Source organism: Mauremys reevesii, linkage group 10 (assembly GCF_016161935.1).
Source record: "Mauremys reevesii isolate NIE-2019 linkage group 10, ASM1616193v1, whole genome shotgun sequence".
In the NCBI taxonomy this organism is placed as follows: domain Eukaryota; kingdom Metazoa; phylum Chordata; order Testudines; family Geoemydidae; genus Mauremys; species Mauremys reevesii.
Genome location: NC_052632.1, coordinates 47,209,780 through 47,232,203, shown reverse-complemented (window position 1 = coordinate 47,232,203; position 22,424 = coordinate 47,209,780). Strand labels below are relative to the sequence as shown.

Below are 22,424 nucleotides of genomic sequence, written 5' to 3'. Positions count from 1 at the left end.
CTTTTTGAAGCTACTGTCTTGTTCTCCAGAATCTCAGCTTTCACTTTCAAAGAATCTCTAGCTGTTATGGTTCAGAAGAAAACTTCAGAAATGTGACCAGAATGCAACCACAGCAGAGATGTCTATATGAGAATGCCAAGAGCCTGGAACAATAGCTCTCAGAGGGCTGAACTGCCCCATTCATTTCATTAGTGGATTATCTCAGATGCCGAGTAATGATATTTAAATGTCAATATTGTTAACTGTTTACTCCCTCCTGCTCAGAATGAGATGGAGAGTCACAGATCTGCACAGTTGACTGTGAGTGACATCTCATTTTGGTGCCATAAGTGGGTGGCATTTGGGAGATACCACCATTTATTATTTCCCCCTAATCAAGTGGGAGCCAACCCCCTTCAGTGTTGGGCTTATAGATACTTTAAACTAAAGCACTCCTAAAAATACATTCAACATTTTATTAAAATATTTTCAGTCTTCCTTCCTCCACTATTGTTGTAGTGGAATGATCTTGTGTATTAAAATCTTTTTCACTGCGTCAAGGCACCCTCTGTTTAAAATGGGAAGACTATTATAGCTCAGGAATGACTGAAATCTTGGAGCCTGTGGACTGAAAGTTACATCAGGGCCCTGGGAACATCCGAGGTTGCAGAGAAATGTATCTCACTGAGAAAAAAGTCACTGGTACCGTTAGAGATAGGAGTGTACTCTCAGTAGCCTGAAATTATAGTAGCCCTACTTTACTGCCATATCAGTGCACTGCCAGTATTACTGATATGGGATAATCGTGTTAACTTCATCCAAAGTTATTTGCTATGAATATCAAGAGGGAAGCTTTCTTTTAAGAATAACTCTGGGGCTGTATATTGGGATATGTTTCCTATTTAATGATTGCACAGTGGCTGATTAGGTAAATTCCAATTGTATTGTGATTTCTCAGGGCATACTGCAGACCTCATTGCTTCTCTCAGATGGGAATTGGTTACCAAATACACTCCTGGTCATAACTTAGACATATCTTAGGAGGAAGCAGGAATGGATCCTGCAGAAGTCAATAGGTTCCTTGCTCCGCAAGTAGACCCATTGATTTCAGTGGAACTATTCACAGAGTAAGGGTACGTCTACACTACGAAATTAGGTCGAATTTATAGAAGTTGGTTTTTTAGAGATCATTTTTATACAGTCGATTCTGTGTGTCCCCACACAAAATGCTCTAAATGCATTAAGTCGTCGGACTGTGTCCACAGTACTGAGGCTAGCGTTGACTTCTGGAGCATTGCACTGTGGGTAGCTATCCCACAGTTCCCACAGTCTCCGCCGCCCATTGGAATTCTGAGTTGAGATCCCAATGCCTGATGGGGTAAAAACAGTGTTGCGGGTGGTTCTGGGTACACGTCGTCAGGACCTCCCTTTCCCTCCCTCCCTCCCTCCATGAAAGCAACGGCAGACAATCGTTTCGCGCCCTTTTTTCCTGGGTTACCTGTGCAGACGCCATACCACGGCAAGTATGGAGCCTGCTCAGCTCACCATCACCGTATGTCTCCTGGGTGCTGGCAGACATGGGACTGCATTGCTACACAGCAGCAGCTCATTGCCTTTTGGCAGCAGATGGTGCATTACGATTGGTAGCCATCGTCGTCATACTCCTGGGTGCTCTTTTAGCTGACCTCAGTGAGGTCGGTCGGGGTGCCTGGGCAGACATGGGAGTGACTCAGCCTGATCATTCCCTTTTTATGTTTTGTCTCCTGGAGACTCAGTCCTGCTGGCAGTCGTACTGCACTGGCTTCTGGTGAGCAGCCAGGAGATGACAATGGCTAGCAGTCGTACTGCACCGTCTGCTTCCAGCCTAAGATGTATAAGATAGATGGAGTCAAGTATCAGAGGGGTAGCCGTGTTAGTCTGGTTCTGTAGAAGTAGCAAAGAATCCTGTGGCACCTTATAGACTAACAGACGTTTTGCAGCATGAGCTTTCGTGGGTGAATACCCACTTATCCGAAGAAGTGGGTATTCACCCACGAAAGCTCATGCTGCAAAACGTCTGTTAGTCTATAAGGTGCCACAGGATTCTTTGCTACTTCTTAAGATAGATGGAGTGGATCAAAACAAGAAATAGACCAGATTTGTTTTGTATTCATTTGTATTCATTTGCTCCCTCCTTCCCTCCGTGAAATCAATGGCCTGCTAAACCCAGGGGTTTGAGTTCAATCCTTGAGGGGGCCATTCTGTGTGACAGTTGTTTGTGTTTCTCCTTGATGCAAAGCCACCCCCTTTGTTGATTTTAATTCCCTGTAAGCCATGTCATCAGTTGCCCCTCCCTCCGTCAGAGCAATGGCAGACAATCGTTTTGCGCCTTTTTTCAGCGCAGACGCCATAGCGCTGGGAACGTGGAGCCCGCTCAGATCACCGCTGCAATTATGAGCACTGTAAACACCACGCGCATTATCCTGCAGTATGTGCAGAACCAGAACCTGCAAAAGCAAAACCAGGCGAGGAGGCGACGGCAGCGCGGTGACAAGAGTGATGAGGACATGGACATAAACTTATAAAGTACAGGCCCCGGCAATGTGCACATCATGGTGTTAATTGGGCATGTTCATGCTGTGGAACGCCGATTCTGGGCCCGGGAAACAAGCACAGACTGGTGGGACCGCATAGTGTTGCAAAACTTTGGAATGCGTAAGGGCACTTTCATAGAACTTTGTGACTTGCTTTCCCCTGCCCTGAAGGGCAAGAATACCAAGATGAGAGTAGCCCTCACAGTTGAGAAGCGAGTGGCGATAGCCCTGTGGAAGCTTGCTACACCAGACAGCTACTGGTCAGTGGGGCATCAATTTGGAGTGGGCAAATCTACTGTGGGGGCTGCTGTGATCCAAGTAGCCAATGCAATCAAAGAGCTGCTGACATCAAGGGTAGTGACTCTGGGAAATGTGCAGGTCATAGTGGATGGCTTTGCTGCAATGGGATTCCCTAACTGTGGTGAGGGCAACAGACGGAACCCATATCCCTATCTTGGCACCAGAGCACCAAGCCAGCGAGTACATAAACCGCAAGGGGTACTTTTCAATGGTGCTGCAAGCACTGGTGGATCACAAGGGACGTTTCACCAACATCAACGTGGGATGGCCGGGAAAGGTACATGATGCTCACATCCTCAGGAACTCTGGTCTCTTTCAAAAGCTGCAGGAAGGGACTTTATTCCCAGACCAGAAAATAACAGTTGGGGATGTTGAAATGCCTATAGTTATCCTTGGGGACCCAGCCTACCCCTTAATGCCATGGCTCATGAAGCCATACACAGGCAGCCTGGACAGTAGTCAGGAGCGGTTCAACTATAGGCTGAGCAAGTGCAGAGTGGTGGTAGAATGTGCATTTGGACGTTTAAAAGAGCGCTGGTGCAGTTTACTGACTTAGGTAGACCTCAGCGAAAACAATATTTCCATTGTTATTACTGCTTGCTGTGCACTCCACAATATCTGTGAGAGTAAGGGGGAGACGTTTATGGTGGGGTGGGAGGTTGAGGCAAATCACCTGGCCACTGATTATGTGCAGCCAGACACCAGGGCGGCGAGAAGAGTACAGGAGGGCGCGGTACACATCAGAGAAGCTTTGAAAACCAGTTTCATGACAGGCCAGGCTACAGTGTGAAAGTTCTGTTTGTTTCTCCTTAATATCCCCCCCTCCTTGGTTCACCACTTGCAGCGGCAATAAAGTCATTGTTGCTTCACATTCATGCATTCTTTATTAATTCATCACACAAATAAGGGGATAACTGCCAAAGTAGCCTGGGAGGGGTGGGGGAGGAGGGAAGGACAAGGCTGCACTTTAAAACGTATTGAATGCCAGCCTTCTGTTGCTTGGGCAATCCTCTGGGGTGGAGAGGCTGGGTGGCCAGAGGCCCCCCCACTGCATTCTTGGGCGTCTGGGTGAGGAGGCTATGGAACTTGGGGAGGAGGGCAGTTTGTTACTCAGGGGCTGTAGTGGCGGTCTGTGCTCCTGCTGCCTTTCCTGCAGCTCAACCATACACTGGAGCATATGAGTTTGATCCTCCAGCAGCCTGAGCATTGACTCCTGCCTTCTGTCAGCAAGCTGATGGCACCTATCATCTTCAGCCCGCCGCTTACTCTCTTCACCCTGCCACCTCTCCTCGTGTTCATATTGTGCTTTCCTGCATTCTGACATTGTCTGCCTCCACGCATTCTGCTGTGCTCTGTCAGTGTGGGAGGACAGCATGAGCTCAGAGAACATTTCATCCTGAGTGCATTTTTTTTGCCTTCTAATCTTCGCAAGCCTCTGGGAAGGAGAAACATACGCAGCTGGTTCAATAAAACACATTTTATTTAACAATGGGTACACTCTTTCACAGTAAACCTTGCTGTTAACCTTGTGTTACATAGCACATGTGCTTTCATTACAAGGTCACATTTTGCCTCTGATTGAGGGCCTGCAGGTTTGGTGTGAGAGATCACTCACGCAGGGCTGGGCAACAGAGTTTGGCTTGCAGGCAGCCATGGTAAGCCACAGTCTTTTGGCTTCTTTAACCTTCATAACGTGGGAATGGTTTCAAACAGCAACGCCATCATTTCCCATACGAAGTGGCCGTTGGGTTGGCCATTTAAAATGAGTTGGCAATTTAAAAGGAGGGGCTGCAGTTTCTGGGTTAACGTGCAGCACAAACCCAACTAACCCTACTATGGAGGACGGAATAAGGCTGCCCTCCCCAGAAACCTTTTGCAAAGGCTTTGGGAGTACGTCCAGGAGAGCTTTATGGAGATGTCCCTGGAGGATTTCCGCTCCATCCCCAGACACGTTAACAGACTTTTCCAGTAGCTATACTGGCCGCGAATGCCAGGGCAAATTAATCATTAAACACGCTTGCTTTTAAACCATGTCTAATATTTACAAAGGTACACTCACCAGAGTTCCCTTCTCCTCCTTCAGGTTCCGGAAGCCCGCCTTGGGTGGGTTCGGGGGTTACTGGCTCCAGGTCCAGGGTGAGAAACAGATTCTGACTGTTGGGGAAACCGGTTTCTCCGCCTCCTTGCTGTGAGCTATCTTCAACCTCCTCCTCCTCCTCATCTTCCTTGTCCCCAAAACCCACCTGTGTGTTGCATCCTACTCCATTGACGGAGTCAAAGCATAGGGTTGAGGTACTGGTAGATGCACCCCCTAGAATGGCATGCAGCTCATCATAGAAGCGGCATGTTTGGGGCTGTTAACTGGAGTGGCCGTTTGCCTCTCTGTTTTTTGGTAGGCTTGCCTGAGCTCCTTAAGTTTCATGTGGCACTGCTGTGGGTCCCTGTTATAGCCTCTGTCCTTCATGCCCTTGGAGATTTTCAAATATTTTGGCATTTTGTTTACTGGAACGGAGTTCCGATAGCACAGATTTGTCTCCCCATACAGCGATCAGATCCCGTACCTCCTGTTCGGTCCATGATGGAGCTCTTTTGTGATTCTGGGACTGCATTATGGTCATCTCTGCTGATGAGATCTGCAGTCACTTGCACCTTGCCACGCTGGCCAAACAGGAAATGAGATTCAAAAGTTTGTGGGGCTTTTCCTGTCTACCTGGCCAGTGCATCTGAGTTGAGAGCGCTGTCCAGAGCTGTCACAATGGAGCACTCTGGGATAGCTCCCGGAGGTCAATACCATCGAATTGTGTCCACACTACCCCAAATTTGACCCGGCAAGGCCGATTACTCCTCCCCTGATGAGGGGATTAGCGCTAAAAAGAAATGTATTTTAAGAGCCCTTTAAGTAAAAAAAAAAGGACTTTGTTGTGTGCAGGGTTAAATCGAGGTAACACTGCTAAATTCGACCTAAAATCATAGTGTAAACCAGGCCTAAGGCCTGGTCTACACTACGCGTTTAAACCGGTTTTAGGAGCATAAAACCGATTTAACGCCACACCCGTCCACACTAAGAGGCCCTTTAAATCGATTTCTATACTCCTCCCTAACAAGAGGAGTAGTGCTAGTATCAGAATTACCATATCGGATTAGGGTTAGTGTGGCCGCAGATCGACGGTATTGGCCTCCGGGTAGTATCCCACAGTGCACCACTGACCGCTCTGGACAGCAATCTGAACTCGGATGCAGTGGCCAGATAGACAGGAAAAGCCCCGCAAACTTTTGAATATTTCCTGTTTGCCCAGCGTGGAGCTCCAATCAGCATGTGTGGCGATGCAGTTAAAAATCAAAATAAAAAAAGAGCTCCAGCATGGACCATGCGGATGTGATCGCTGTAAGGGCAGGCAAATCTGTTCTATCAGCGCTCCGTTACAGAAGACGAAATTCAAAATCATTTTTAAAAATTCTCCAGACAGACGCCATAGTAGGAACTCAGCGCACTGCTGCGTGACAAGCGTAACGGAAAGCCAAAGAATGAAATGGACGCTCATGGAGGGAGGGAGCGGGGACTGGAGGACTCAAGCAATCCCACAGTTCCTGCAGTCTCCGAAAAGCATTTGCATTCTTGGCTGAGCTCCAAATGCTTCTAGGGTCAAACACAGTGTCTGCGGTGGTTCAGGTGGTTCAGGGAATAGCTCGGCAATTTACGCCCCCCCACACCCACCCCCAGAAATGAAAGGGAAAACAATCCTCTCTTGACTCTTTTACATGTCACCCTGTCTTTACTGAATGCTGCAGATAGACGTGATGCTGCAGCAATCAACACCAACATCCTTGCTCCCCCCCCCCCCCGCCATGGGTGGCTGATGGTGCAATATGGCTGATATCCACCGTCATCATCAGCCTTTTGGCACATGGTGCAGTGCAAAAGGACTGGTAACCATGCTGACTAGCATCCAGTGAGGTTGACCATGGGCGCCTGTGTAAAAAACTCCTGATTTTTCCTGGTAGATGGTGCAGTATGGCTGGTAACCGTCTTCATCATAGCAACAGGGGGCTGAGCTCCATCAGCCCCTGCCCTTCAAGTGTAAAGAAAAGATTCAATTGTCCCTGGACTAGCAGCGGGATGCTGGGCTCCTCTCCCCCACACTGCTTAATGTCCTGTCTGGACTATCATAGCAGCTGGAGGCTGCCTTCCACTCATTTCTCACTAACAAGTCACTGTGTCTTATTTCTGCATTCTTTATTACTTCATCACACAAGTGGGGGGACACTGCTACGGTAGCCCAGGAAGGCTGGGGGAGAACGGAATCAACAGGTGGGGTTGTTGCAGGAGCACCCCCTGTGAATAGCATACAGCTCATAATTTCTGCGGGATCTGACACAGAGCAGCTGTGCTCTCTGGTTCTATGATACACTGGTTCTCTAGTACACTTGCCCCATATTCTAGGCGGGACTGATTCTATTTTTAGATACCAAAAAGGAGGGATTGACTCAGGGAGTCATTCCCAATTTTGGCTTTTGCACCCCCGGCTGATCTCAGCCAGGGGCACTTATGACAGCAGCAGATAGTGCAGTGCAAAAGGACTGGTAACCATGATCATCTTATTGCCAATTTATGGCATGGTAGATGGTACAGTATGGCTGATAACCATCTCTGCTGTCATGCAAAAGCAAATGCATGCTGCTGTGTAGCGCTGCTGAATCGCCTCTGTCAGCGGCCTCTAGTACACATAGGGTGACAGTCACAAAAGGCAAAACAGGCTCCATGATTGCCATGCTATGGCGTCTGCCAGGGCAATCCAGGGAAAAAAGGCGCGAAATGCTTGTCTGCTGTTGCTTTCCCAGAGGAAGGAGTGACTGACGACATTTACCCAGAACCACCCACGACAATGATTTTTGCCCCATCAGGCACTGGGATCTCAACCCGGCAATTCCAAGGGGCGGGGGAGGCTGTGGGAACTATGGGATAGCTACGGAATAGCTACCCACAGTGCAACGCTCCAGAAATCAACGCTAGCCTCGGACCGTGGACGCACACCACCGATTTAATGTGTTTAGTGTGGCCGCGCGCACTCGATTTTATACAATCTGTTTTGCTAAACCGGTTTATGTAAATTCGGAATAATCCCGTAGTGTAGACTTACCCTAAGGTACTACTTAGCATGAGTAAGACTGTCAGAATCAGGCCCATGGTGGCTTGTTTGTACAGGTCTGTGACAAAGTTCCTCCTCTGCCTTGGTGGGTCCTGCGCTTATTGGCGGATTTGCTTACCTCGGAGATTCATGGCAGCCCTCAGTTTGGCCACTTTTGCTAGTGGCTCAAACCTGCCATCCACTCAGCTAACCTCATCATTGGCCAGCATGGGGTAAACTGAGTACAATCCCCGCATTCTCTGTGTCCCACCTAGTGGGTCAGGAACAGGCCAGATCCCTTTCCAATTTAGACCTTCCCTTCTGATGTTTCTCACAGACCAGGTCAACTCCTCCTGTGTCCGATCAGGAGTTGGGGGGATGGGGGGAACCCGGGCCCACCCTCTACACTGGGTTCCAGCCCAGGGCCCTGTGGATAGCAGCTGCCTACAATGTTCCCTGTATCAGCTGTGTGACAGCTACAACTCCCTGGGCTACTTCCCCATGGCCTCCTCCCAACACCTTCTTTATCCTCAGTGCAGGATCTTCCTCCTGAAGCCTGAACACGCTTGAACTCTTCACTCCTCCAGCAGCACGCCTTCTCACGCCCCCCCCCCCTTACTAACTGATGGGAGGTCCTTTTTAAACCAGGTGTCCTGATTAGCCTGCCTGCCATAATTGATTCTAGAAAGTTCTTAATTGGCTCCAGGTGTCTTGATTAGCTTGCCTGTCTTAATTGGTTCTAGCAGGTTCCTGATTGATCTAGGGCAGCCCCTGCTCTGGTCACTCAGGGAACAGAAAACTGTTCATCCAGTGGCCAGTATATTTGCCTTCTACCAGACTCCTGTATCCCACTCATCTGGATCTGTCACAAGGTCACAGTGGGAAAGAGGCTTGGTAAATATATTCTATACTTTCATACTCTTTTATGTATAGTTCTCCAAAGAGTGACTTAGAATCTGTCCAGCAACAGCTGCCAACATATTACTTTCTGGTTTGTTTATTTCTTCTTGTTTTCTAGAGTGAAATCTGAAGTGATCGTTGCCCGAAGAGAACCCAAAGAAGAGGTGGAGGATGTAAGCAGCTATCTCTGTACAGAATTGGTATATTACATTATTAAAATGCCTGTGAGGGAGGGGGGTTAATATTCTTGTTCTGTATTACTTTATCTGAATTGTAGCTCAAAGTCACTGAGATACAGATCACTCTGTCCTTGTTGATGGTGAGGGCAAAGCTGGCCAACCCTAGGTTGTTACTGCTGAACTTTGCCAGCAACGAGGTCCAGCATGTGATTTCCTCTGTTTATATCAAATCATAGGCTGTCAGGGAGAATCCCTTCTCAGTGACTAAGCAAATCATGTCCTCAGGGTGCCTGCTGTTCACAGAGGTGGTTTCAGAGTATATCAGTACTCTGTTCAGCATTGCTAGAATAATGTCCTCTTCAGTGTGTTCCTCCCATAGCATCTATTTTTCCTCTTTATTCAAATTGCAATCAGTTTAACTGGACAATCTGTGCTGGAGTCCATTATCATATTGCTTACACAGATGAGCTTGTCTGATGATGTTAGTTATGTTGTAGCCTGAAAGGATTTTATGCAGTGTCTCTTGCACTTATCTGAAAACTCTAGCCAGTTCCATAGCAATAACCATTTTAACCTAATGGCTTTACATTCTCCCAATTTTGAGTCAGAAAACTTTTTTTACACTCCTTTTTTTCATAATTTTTTTGAACTATCTAGCATTGGCCACTTCCAGATGCAGGATGCCAGAGGAGGGGGACCAGTGTTCTACTCCATTCTGTCCAGTCCAATGGTTCTGTGGTCATTTCTTTGGGTGTTTTTTGCTAAGGTTAAGAATATCCAGTTTTTCAACCTAGCCCAGCTGTAGCCAAAAACCAGACAAACTAGGGAATGATAGAAATACCACCTGGAAATATCACCTCTTATGTGACAGGAAATCTCCTCGCTAGCACATAGAAAAGACATTCTGTTCTTATTGGCTGAAAAGTATTGGGCCAAATTAATCACTAGTGTAATTCCATTGACTTAACTGGAGTTATACCAGAGATGAATTTAGCCTATTGAAAGCTTAGAGTTCATGGCAAGTTTGCAAATCACTCCTGTGAATGCTGGATGAAGGGTTCTTTTTTGAGCTGAGCTGTGCTAATAGATCTGTGTTTTAATAAAATAAAATGCAACTCCCACTAGATTTCTAATAGTAATTTCCTCTTCAGTTATATACTTCCTCTGTCTGCCACTCAGATGAGTGAATTTCAAGGAGAAGAAGGTAGGACTTCAGCCTGCTAGTTTCCACTAGCCGATTTTGGTGTAGTGCTGCACCATCCAAAAGACCTACATCAGTCTTTTGGGCTGAAATGGAGATATCAACAATTATTGACAAAACCCAGTGCTGCTTCCTGGTAGCATGATTCCAACATATTTAAGGTTTCCTGTAGGCAGCCTTTTTCCCCAGCTGTCATGGAGGTCTTTGCTACTTATCATGCATTGCTCTCATTTCCCTTCCCCTGAGGGGAGTGTAGCATGTAAGATCTTTTTCCCTTTTCTGGTCCATATGCAGATACACCAGCCCACAACAGCCATACTTGCCTCTACTAAAAGAAGGCCTACTTATGTTATCCTCCTCAGGGGATCAGACAGAAGGTTGTTGGCAGGGAATGGGGGCCTTGGCCTTTTTACAAATGGAGACATTGAGATTCTTCTTTGAGTAGATGCAGATGTGTACACCATTTAAGTATGTTTGCCCAGCAAGCTGAAGCCGGAGCTGGAGACCTTTGCCTAGCATTATCCTTAGAGTACAATAACTCCTCATTTAACATCCTCCTGCTTAACGTTGTTTCAAAGTTACGTCGCTGCTCCATTAGGGAACATGCTTGTTTAAAGTTGTGCAATGCTCCCTTATAACGTCGTTTGGCTGCCTGCTCTGTCCACTGCTTGTAAGATTCTGTAGAAGAGCAGCAACTTTACAAGGGAGCATTGCACAAATTCCTCTTCTCTGCCTCCTCCCCTTCCCTCCCAGCACTTCCCCCGCCGTCAAACAGCTGTTTGGCGTCACTTAGGATTTTCTGGGAGGAGTGGGGATGTGGGGTGCTCCAGAGAGGAGGTGGAGTGGGGGTGGGAAGAAGTGGGACTGGAGTGGAGCGGGAACAGGAAGAGGTGGGCCTGGAGCATCCCCCAGCAAAGTCGGTGCCTGTTCTTCTGGGGGAAGCTGCCATTGCTGCTGCGCAAGGTGCTTCCTAGTGTCCTTGCCTGCAGTGGGCTGTGCCTGTGTGGGGTAAGCTGGAGCACCGCCTAACCACAGTACAGTACTGTACAGTATATAATGCCTTTTGTCTGCCCCCAAAATTTTTTCTTGGAACCTAACCCCCCACATTTACATGAAATCTTATGGGAAAATTGGATTAGTTTAACATCGTTTCAATTTAAGTTACATTTTTCAGAATCATAACTACAACATTAAGTGAGGAGTTACTGTACTCATGGTCCCTCTCCTGGCTTTGTGAGGCAGTGCTGCTCCACCCCCCTTCAGTTCCTTCTCACCGCCGGTGGCTGAAGTCAGAGCTCTGTGTGGTTGTAGACTCCCAACCTCACATTTAATCTTAGCCTAGTTTATTGTATATAGATAGTTAGTTAGTGGTAGTTAATAGATAGTGTCCCCTGGTAATGCACTCACTGGGGTTTAAACACTGTCCTTCGTGTGGAGGGGCAATTTCCAACAGCGACCTCACATGCAGTGCCTGCTTTGTCTCAGCAAGCCCCACCTTAAAGAGTGTTGTTTGATTTTGTAAATTGTTCAAGAATTGGACTCAGGTGGCGTGGGACCTTTGCGTCAAGGAGCTCCTGCTTGAACAGGCTAAGCAGCCTGATCCAGTACCAAGGCCTCCTTGGACTGAACATCACCCTCGGACTCAGAGAGCACTGCTGCCTCTCCCAAGAGATGGAGGAGCTGTTCTCTGTCATCAGTGCTAAGGAAGAGGTCTCATAAGACCAACTGGGATTGCTCCAGGTCATGGGGTGACTCCTCTGCCTCCCCCAGGAAAAGTGTGGACTGGTTCCAGCTCACAGGATGGTGGAGGTATCTCTGATCCTTCCCTGGTACCAAGTGGGAAGGGCAGAACCCTGATACCATTGACTCTGGTTCCAGCCTCTGGGCGTCTGTTTAGTCTGGTACCAATGAGGGCAGTGCCGGTACCGATTAGCCACTGTGTCGATGTATCAGGCTGCAGAAGACCTGCTCTGCCTTTCCGTTTCGTCCTCACTGTTGGTCCAGGACTTTCCAAGGCTCCCTCCTTCTGCAGCCCCTCCAGTGGAGCATCCCGATGAACCTTCGTGCCCCTCGGGACCATACCTAGATGATCCCCTCCCCATAAAGGGCATGGAGCTGGTACTGGAATCAGTGCGGTCTTCAGGCCCGCTGCACTTGATGCTGCAGGTGTTCCCATAGCACCTCTCACTGCCCTTAACACTGACGCATTTGAGTACTCCGATACAGCTATATGTGCTGGGACCAACACTGCCTGTGGCACCGGCATGCTGCATAACAACAGTACTGCCTTCATTGGAGGTGTTGATTCCTGCCTCGTTCTGGGCAAGAGATGAATTGGACTGCCTATTAGCTTCCTTGGGCATCGCTCCGCCCATGTTGCTGAGATCCCAGGGCTCTGATTTAGAGTCGGAGTCGTCATCCTCGCACTCTGCATCACCCGATGAAGTCCAGGGGCCACAAGTGGACCTGTATGGCTTCCAGGATTGGCATGTGCCCCGTGGCCGGGATGGAGGTCCCTCGCCTGGCTCCTACTGGCCTCCAATGCCCTATCCATATCAGTGGCCTTGGACTCAGTGTGACACTCCTTGTTTGTGGAGATCCTGCTCTTCATCAAGTTCAAAGCCAAAGTCACCCACCAGGTCGATGGTGGTGGCTTTGGATGAGCGACAGGCCCAGGCAGCAGTGGTCTTCCTCCCTGCGGAGCTGCCAGAGTCCTCCATCATGGGTACATCTTCCTGGGAGCGAGAGCCAGTTTTGGCTCAGCTGAGACGTTTGTCCTCATTGCCGGATGATGCTGTGCTGACGGGTTCATCCTCTCCTTCTATTCTGGAGGACTTTAAGGTGTACCAGGACCTTTTGCTTTGTGTAGCCACATCCCTGGGCATCCAGGTGGAGTTTCTCCAAGAGAACACGCACAAATTGGTGGACATTTTAAGCCTGCCATCCCCAGGAGAGTGGCCCTCCTGATCAGTGATGTGCTCCTTGAGCTGAGAAGAGCCCTGTGGTGAATACCGGCCTCAGTACAGTTGGTGGCTAAGCGCATGGAAAAGCACTACTTGGTTCCCATGCAGAGATTTGAGGAGTTTTATTGCCACACAGCTCCAAATTCCCTGGTCATAATGGGGTAAATGACAGGGCCCAGCAGGGTAGGTTCAAGTTTACCCCCAAGGACAGAGACTCCAAGCTGTGGATCTTCTGGGCAGGAAGATCTATACCTCATTGTTCCTACAGATGAGGCTCGCCAATCAACAGGTTTTGCTGGGCAAGTCTAATTTCCTCAATTGGTCAGCCATGGTTAAATTCAAGGACTAGTTGCCTGAGGCCTCATGTGAGAAGTTCTGGGCATTCATTGTGGAAGGCTGTTTGGTGGCCAGAATGTCCCCGCAGTCTGCCCTTGATGGTGAAGACATCTAGGCCAGGGTCATGGCCTCAGCAGTAACTATGAGAGAAGACTTCCTGGCTGCAAAACCCGGGATTGCTCTGGACGTCCAGCAAGCCATCGAGGACTTACCCTTTGACTGCCACTTCTTGTTCTCAGACAAGACTGATGATACTTTGCACTCCTTCAAGGATTCCATGACTGCTCTGAAGTTCTTGGGAGTGTACGTGCCATCTGTGCAAAGATGCCACTATGGGGTGCAGCAGCAGCAACAGTATCGTCCACAGCACTTCTTTTCCTCTGAAACAGCAGGACTACCCTAGAAAGAGAGATAGAGCCCCCAAGAGGAAGCAGTTGGGCTCAGGCTTCAGAGAGTCCACGTGTCCTCCCTCAGTACAGGCTTTTGATTCCTTAGTCCAGAGCATTGGTCCAGTCAGTACCCCGTCCTTTCCATCCCCATTTACAATGCTTGGGACTTGATTACCTCCAGCAGCTGGGTCCTAGACAGTATCGGATCAGGCTATGCAATCCAGTTCACCTCCATGCCCCCTTCCCACATTCCTTCCCCGTCCTCTGCAGGGACCTCTCTCACCGCCTCATCAAACAGGTCAGCTCTCTGTTGAAGACAGGAGTGGTGGAGGAGGTTCTGCCGGAACACCGGGGGCACAGTTTTTACTTCCAGTACTTCCTGATACAGAAATTCAAGGCAGGATTCTCAACCTTTGTGGCCTCAACAAATTCATCAAGTACATGAGATTCTGCATGGCCATTCTATCGACTGTCCTCTGCGCACTGTCACAGAACAACTGCTTCACTGCTCTGGACCTTCAGGGCACTTACTTTCATGTGGCAATTCTACTGAACCACAAGAAGTTTCTGCATTTTGTGATAGGAAAATGTCACTTTCACTGTATGGTTCTCCCATTCAGGCTCTCTTCTGGCCCCTGAGTCTTTACCAATGCATGACGATGGTCATGGCATATCTCAGGAGGAAGGGAGTTCCCATACCTTGATAACTGGTTGCTGAAGGGCAGCTCCAGAGAGGAGGTTCTTGCCCACGTTGACACCACGTTGCGTTTGCTCAACCGTCTGGGACTCATTTTAAACACTGCAAAGTCAACCTTGGCTCCCACTCAAAAAATCAAGTTCATCGAGACCCTGTTAGATTACACGAGGATGAGGGCATTCTTGCCGACCAACTGAGGCAATTAAACAGCTCTACCTCAGTGTGCAATCTCAGCCTTCCATGATAGTCCATGTATGTCTGAGCCTGTTGGGCCATATGTCCTCTTGCATGCAAGTGGTCCAGTTCACCAGGCTGTGCCTTCACCCTCTTCAGATGTGGCTCAGGATGGTCTACTGCCCTGCCTTGCATTCTCTGGACAGGTTGCTTCACCTTCCTCCACCAGTCTTGGATTCCTTGCACTGGTGGAAGTACCCTCACAACATGTGCCAAGGAGTCCCCTTTGTGAGGCTCTCCCCGACCAAGTCTGTTGTTACTGACAGTTCCCTTCTGGGTTGGGGAACATATCTGGACTCATTGAGGGCGCAGGGCCTGTGGTCAGAACAGGAAGCCTCACTCCATATCAATATGTTGGAACTTTGGGCCATCCACAATGCATGTTGTACCTTCTGAGACCATATCAGACACACAGTGGTTCATTAGGGGGCGGAGCTAGGCGGAGGAGGGGGCCTATAAAAGCGGCCGCCCAGCCAGGCAGCGGCACAGCTGATCGCAGCGGCCCAGGAGCCGGCCAACAGGGCAGCTAACAGGGGAGTTTTGAGTGGGAGTTTGCAGGGGGAGGTGGAAGGGGGCGGCGCAGTGTCCCCTGTGTCCCCCCAGGTACAAGCACCAAGCGAGGCCGGGACAGCATGAGCCAAGCCCTGGAGGACACACCGAGGATGAGAGCATGCAGCAGCTGCGGTATGTACCTGGTCCTAGCGGGGGACCCAGAGCAGTACTATGTATGCATGAAGTGCCGCCTAATAGAGCTGCTGGAGGAAAAGATCCAGGGCCTAGAGCTGCAGGTAGAAACCCTGATAGAGAATAGAAGGGGGTTCGAGCAGCTGATGGAGCAATGGCAAGCAGTAACGGAAGGGGAACGCCCAGGGGCAAAGGGGGAAGCAGGGGCTAAGGCCAACGAGGGGGGACCACCAGACAAGGAAGATGGGCGGTGGAAGCATGTGACCATGAGAAGCAGGCAGAGGAAAAGGAGAGCCAGTGAGGGGGAAATAGAGCTAAGGAACAGGTATGAAGGTTTGGAGAATGAGGAAGGGGTACAGCAGGTGGTAGCTGATGGTGGGAGGCCAAGGAAAAAGAGACGAGCGGCCAGTCCCATAGAAAGAGGGGAGGAGTCTATGGAGACAGCACCAAGTTTGGGCCCAGGGAGGTTACAGGATGGCTTAAGGGGAACCATAAGGGACGATAGGAATGGAAGGAGCGTGCGACGAGGGGGGACAGGGGATAGGTTAGCAGACCGCACTGTCCCCAGGCAAAGGCAGGTCTACGTGATTGGGGATTCCATACTGAGAAGGGTGGATAGGCCTGTGACCAGGGCCGATCCGGAAAACAGAAGGGTGTGCTGTCTACCGGGCGCTAAAATACGGGATGTGGACCTGAGGTTGAAAAGGATCCTAAGAGGAGCAGGTAAGAACCCTTTGATCATCCTTCATGTGGGAACGAATGATACTGCTAGATTCTCGCTAGACAGGATCAAGGGAGACTATGCCAGGTTGGGTAAGACGCTCAAGGAAATTGAGGCTCAGGTGATCTTCAGTGGGATCCTACCTGTTCCTAGGGAAGGGCGCCAAAGGGGTGAGAAGATAGTGACGATTAACAGTTGGCTGAGGGAGTGGTGTTACAAGGAGGGCTTTGGGATGTATGGGCACTGGGAGGCTTTTGGGGACAGACAACTGTTCTCACGGGATGGGCTCCACCTAAGTAGGGAAGGAAGTAGACTTCTAGGAGGGAGGTTGGCTCACCTGATTAAAAGAGCTTTAAACTAGACACTGAGGGGAGACGGTTGGGAGAGGTCCTGGTGCTCTCCACGCCAAATTTATACATTGGGAGCGAGAACAACAAGATAACAACAGATATAGCCAGAGGGGGGCAGGCAGGTGTAAGGAAGAGGGGGGGGACGGATACTAGATCTACAGGTCATGCTGGTAGTACTGTGTCCCTACCGAGTTGGGTGAAAAGAGTGAGAGGAGCCCAACAGCAAAAATTAGGATGTTTGTTCACCAATGCAAGAAGCTTAGGTAATAAAATGGAGGAACTGGAGCTCTTGGTCCGAGAATTGAAGCCGGATATCGTAGGAATAACCGAAACATGGTGGAACGGTAGTCATGACTGGAGTACAGGTATGGAAGGGTATGTGCTGTTTAGGAAAGACCGATGCAAAGGTAAAGGGGGGGGAGTAGCATTGTATATCAATAATGAGGTGAAATGTAATGAAATAACTAGCAATGCAATGGATACTCCGGAGTCCGTCTGGGCAATGGTCACATTGGGGAAGAAAACTACTAGAGCCTCACCCGGGATAGTGATTGGGGTGTGCTATAGACCGCCGGGATCTACCCTAGAGACGGATAGAGAGCTCTTTAATGTTTTTAAGGAGGTAAACACTAATGGGAACTGCTTGATCATGGGGGATTTTAACTTCCCGGATATAGATTGGGAAACAAATGCTAGTAACAATAATAGGGCTCAGCTTTTCCTAGACGTGATAGCTGATGAATTCCTTCATCAAGTGATTGCTGAACCGACGAGGGGGGATGCCATTTTAGATCTGGTTTTGGTGAGCAACGAGGACCTTGTTGAGGAAATAGTTGTAGGGGACAACCTTGGCTCGAGTGATCATGAGCTAATTCGTTTCAAAATAAATGAGAGGATAATCAATAGTGCATCTGAGACTAGGGTTTATGATTTCAAAAGGGCTAACTTTACTAAACTAAGGCGACTAGTTAGGGAAGTAGACTGGCCTAACATATTTAGGGATCTAAGGGCAGATGACGCCTGGGGTTACTTCAGGTTGAAGTTGCAGGAGATGTCAGAGGCATGTATCCCAAGAAAGGGAAAACGGCTCGTAGGTAGCAGTTTTAGACCGAGCTGGATGAGCAAGCGTCTCAGAGGGGTCATTAAGAAAAAACAGAAAGCGTACAAGGACTGGAAAATGGGAGGGATCAGCAAAGAAACCTACCTTATTGAGGTCAGAGGGTGTAGGGAAGCAGTGAGAAAGGCAAAACGACGGGTGGAGATGGACTTAGCGAAGGGGATTAAAACCAATAGCAAAAGTTTTTTTAGCCATATAAATAGGAAGAAAACCAAGAAAGAAGAAGTGGGACTGCTTAAAACTTTGAACGGAGTGGAGATTAGGGATAATCTTGGAATGGCACAATATCTGAACGAATATTTTGCCTCGGTCTTCAATGAGGCTAATGAAGGGCTAAGGAATAGTGATACAGGGACCGATGGGAATGAGGATATGGGGGTAGACATTATGGTATCGGAGGTGAAAGCCAAACTTGAACAGCTTAACGGAAGTAAATCGGGGGGCCTGGATAATCTTCATCCTAGAATATTAAGGGAATTGGCGAGTGATATTGCTAGCCCGTTAGCGATGATTTTTAATAAATCTCTAAATTCGGGGATTGTACCGTTGGATTGGAGATTAGCTAATGTAGTTCCTATATTCAAGAAGGGGAAAAAAAGTGACCCGGGTAACTACAGGCCTGTTAGTTTAACATCTGTAGTATGCAAAGTCATGGAAAAAATTTTAAAAGAGAGAGTGGTTACGGAGCAGGAGGCCGATGGCAACTGGGATAGTTTACAGCATGGATTTACAAAAGGTAGATCGTGCCAAACCAACCTGATCTCCTTCTTTGAGAAAGTAACAGATTTTTTAGACAAGGGAAATGCAGTGGATCTAATATATCTAGATTTCAGTAAGGCGTTTGATTGGTTAAATTGGAAAGGATGGGGATTGAAATGAAAATCCAGAGGTGGATAAGGAGCTGGTTAAAGGGGAGACTGCAGAGGGTAGTATTGAAGGGGGAACTGTCAGGTTGGAGGGGGGTCACTAGTGGAGTTCCTCAAGGTTCGGTTTTGGGTCCAATTTTATTCAATCTATTTATTGCTGACCTGGGAACCAAGAGTAGGAGTGGGCTGATAAAGTTTGCGGACGACACCAAGTTGGGAGGTATTGCCAATTCGGAAAAGGATCGGGATATCCTCCAGGGAGATTTGGATGACCTTGTAAGCTGGAGTATTAGTAACAGGATGAAATTCAATAGTGAGAAGTGTAAGGTTATGCATTTAGGGATGACTAACAAGAATTTTAGTTATAAGCTAGGGACGCACCAGTTGCAAGTAACGGAGGAGGAGAAGGACCTAGGAGTCCTGGTTGATCGTAGGATGACCATGAGCAGGCAATGTGATGTGGCCGTTAAGAAAGCAAATGCGGTATTGGGATGCATTAGGCGAGGTATTTCTAGTAGGGATAAGGAAGTGCTAGTCCCGTTATATAAGGCGTTGGTGAGACCTCATTTGGAGTATTGTGTGCAGTTTTGGTCTCCCATGTTTAAGAAGGATGAATTCAAACTGGAACAGGTACAAAGAAGGGCCGCTAGAATGGTCCGAGGAATGGAAGGCCTGTCATATGAAAGGAGACTTGAGGAGCTCGGTTTGTTTTCCTTAACCAAAAGAAGGATAAGAGGAGATATGATTACACTCTTTAAATATATCAGAGGGATAAATACCAGGGAAGGAGAGGAATTATTTCAGCTCAGTGCTAATGTGGACACGAGGACAAACGGATATAAATTGTCAGTTAGGAAATTTAGGCTAGAAATTAGACGAAGGTTTCTAACTATCAGGGGAGTGCAATACTGGAACAGCCTACCGAGGGAAACAGTGGGGGCGAAGGACCTCCATGACTTTAAGACTAAGCTAGATAAGTTTATGGAGGAGATGGTATGATAGGATACCGGGCTGTCAATAGGTTAATTAAGTGCCACACTGGTAAATAGTACAATGGGTCAATGATATGTTATTCTTAACCTTTTTCCAGAGGGTATGGCTGGAGAGTCTTGCCCGCATGCTCGGGGTTCAGCTGACCGCCATATTTGGGGTCGGGAAGGAATTTTCCTCCAGGGTAGATTGGCTGTGGCCCTGGAGGTTTTTCGCCTTCCTCCGAAGCATGGGGCAGGGGTCGCTTGCTAATGGAGTGGGGAGATCGGCTAATGTGGCCTGCATCTTGCAGGAGGTCAGACTAGATGATCATATTGGTCCCTTCTGATCTATGATTCTATGATTCTATATACTCCCCAGCAATACCACTGCAATGTACAATGTGAACAAGCATGGGGGGAACATTCCAAGTTACTCTGCCTGGAGGCAATCAACCTGTGGCAATTTTGCATGGAAGGAGACATCACTCCAGTAGCAACCCATTTGCCAGGGGAGCATAATCGTCTTAATGGACCATCTCAGCAGGGTTTTCTTCCTGAGCCATGAGTGGTCTCTGAAGGAGAGTGTTCTCTGGGTTGTGTTTGAAACATGGGGTATCCCCAGGATCAACCTTTTTTTGACAAAGAAAAACAGGAAGTCTTGGCTATTCTGCTCTCAACGTGGCCTCCACCCAGGCTCCCTCCGACGTCTTCCACTGCAGCTGGTGATTGACTCCTCTGCATGCTTTCCACCTATTCCAGTCATTCCTCAGGTCATCCTCAAGCTCAAAGCAGTGTGGGCCAAGCTCATCCTTGTTGCTCCAGCATGGCTGAGACAGTGCTGGTTCTCAGATCTCCTTGCTCTGTCAATTCAACCTCCAATATTGCTTCCTCTCCATCCTAACCTGCTTGCTCAGAATCACAGCTGCACCCTCCATCCTGTGATCAGCTCCCTGCACGTCTTGGCTAAATGAAGAGGAAGAACAGTGCTTGGATGCTGTCCAACAAGTCCTACTCAACAGAAGGAAATCCTCCAGTAGGATGACCTACTTAGCAAAATGGAAATGGTTCTTGTTGGGGTTCTTGGCCCATGGGATCCAACCGACAGAGGCTTCCATCCAGGACATCGTGGAGAACCTGTTACATTTTCAGAAATCGGGCCTGCGCTCAGTTCACTGAGAGTGCATTTGGCAGCAATATCAGCTTTCCATCCCCCGATTCAAGGGAAGTCATTTTTTTTCAATGCCATGGTGGCACTCCATTCTCCAAGGATAAGGTAACACTGTGACCACAGCCAAAGTTTTTATGCAAGGTGGTCTCTGTTTCATCTGAATCAGGTGGTGTTTTCCTTAAGCCGCACTCTACCCTGGAAGAACGGCGTCTTCATACTCTGGAGGTCAGGCAATGTCTAGCCTTTTATCTAGACAGGACTAAATGGTTTCGTGTTTCGCCTCGTCTCTTTGTGTCATATGCGGACTGCAAGAAGGGGTAAGCAGTCTCTGCAAAGACCATCTCTAGATGGATAAAATCTTGTATCAGGGCTGCATGTGAGAGAACTTCAGCTGCACCTGCTCAGCAGATACGGGCTCATCTAGGAGAGTGCAAGTGACACTGATAGTGTTCCTCAGTGACATTTCCATACTGGACATTTGCAGGGCCTCCACGTTGTCATCCATACATGCATTTATGGACCACTGTGCTATTACCGCATCTTCCAGAGCAAGCACAAGCCACAGAAGGGTGATCCTGTGATCTTTATTTCAGTAGACTCAGAGCCCTGCCTCCGGATTGGGGTACTGCTCATGAGTCACTTAAGCAGAATACATATCTGCATCTACTCGAAGAAGAAATGGGTTACTTACTGTAATTGTGGTGCTTCAAGGTGTGATGGAGACGTGTGTTCCATGACCCACCCTCCATTCCCTGTGCATCAGAATCTCCTCTCATGGGATTTCAATGCAGAGGAATTGAGGGAGGTCAGGGCAGTGCTGACCATATAGCCGGGGCCCCAGGACCCACAGCCACGATCGCCACCCCTCTACAGGTACTGCTAGGCAGGCTCTGGCTTTGGTGTGCTGGGTGTCAGTGGAATACACATCTGCATCACATCTTGAAGAACCAGTGACAATCAGTAACCTTTTCTTACTGGGAGTTGGCAGAGAGGAACTAACTAGCTTGAGCCCTGCGCTTGTGACTTGCTGGACATCTTACCTGAATGATCTCCATATGGCAGGAAATTCTGCTGAGCCCCACAGAAATGCTCTTGTTTTTCAAATGTTAGTAATTGTATGCGCCTTGCATTTTCGGTGACTTTTTTTTTTTTAACTTGACAGGTAACCACTAAGAACATTGGAATTTTAGATTTTGAGGGTTGATCCACTAGAACCACTTAGTATATTTCAGTCTGTAATGCCTAGTGCTGAGCTCTTTGAGTGCAAGGACTATGTGCCCAAGTCTCTCCCAAGTCTGTGTCTAGTGAATCATGCACAACGTTCTATCCTCCCCTTACAAATGGCTTTTCCTTCCTGGTCCTGGTAGCTGAGCACCCGTTCTAACCCAAGATGCTTGTTGTGCTCCATCCTAACTTTTAGCCTTTAGCACTGGTTAGCTGGGGAATTACTGCACGTGGGAATTTTGACCATGTCCTTTTCCCCATGCTGCACAGTGGTTAGTGGGAGGAAGTGCCTCCTTGGCATCCTCCCCAGAGAATCAGCCAGACTCTGAGAGAGGGAGCAGGTGAGTGCAGTCATGCCAGGTGACCAGGGAAAGCATTTTCCTTGGTGATCAGTTGCAGCAGTTCCCCCTGCCCTATCATTTTCTCTTCTTATTGAAAATGAGCAG

At 48.4% G+C, this 22,424-nt stretch overlaps 1 protein-coding gene across 23 annotated transcripts in view; it reads left to right on the top strand.

The window, feature by feature from the left end:
• Window positions 1-22,424, top strand: part of MAPK8IP3 (mitogen-activated protein kinase 8 interacting protein 3) — a 184,096-nt gene that overhangs the window by 103,063 nt on the left and 58,609 nt on the right. For 16 of the 23 annotated variants that reach the window (XM_039493047.1, XM_039493045.1, XM_039493046.1 and 13 more), the window contains one exon: window positions 8,997-9,078. In XM_039493047.1, coding sequence (XP_039348981.1) covers window positions 8,997-9,078 — 82 coding nt within the window. The remainder of the gene's footprint in view (window positions 1-8,996; window positions 9,079-22,424) is intronic. The other 7 variants (XM_039493054.1, XM_039493053.1, XM_039493050.1 and 4 more) reach the window with 1 other exon arrangement.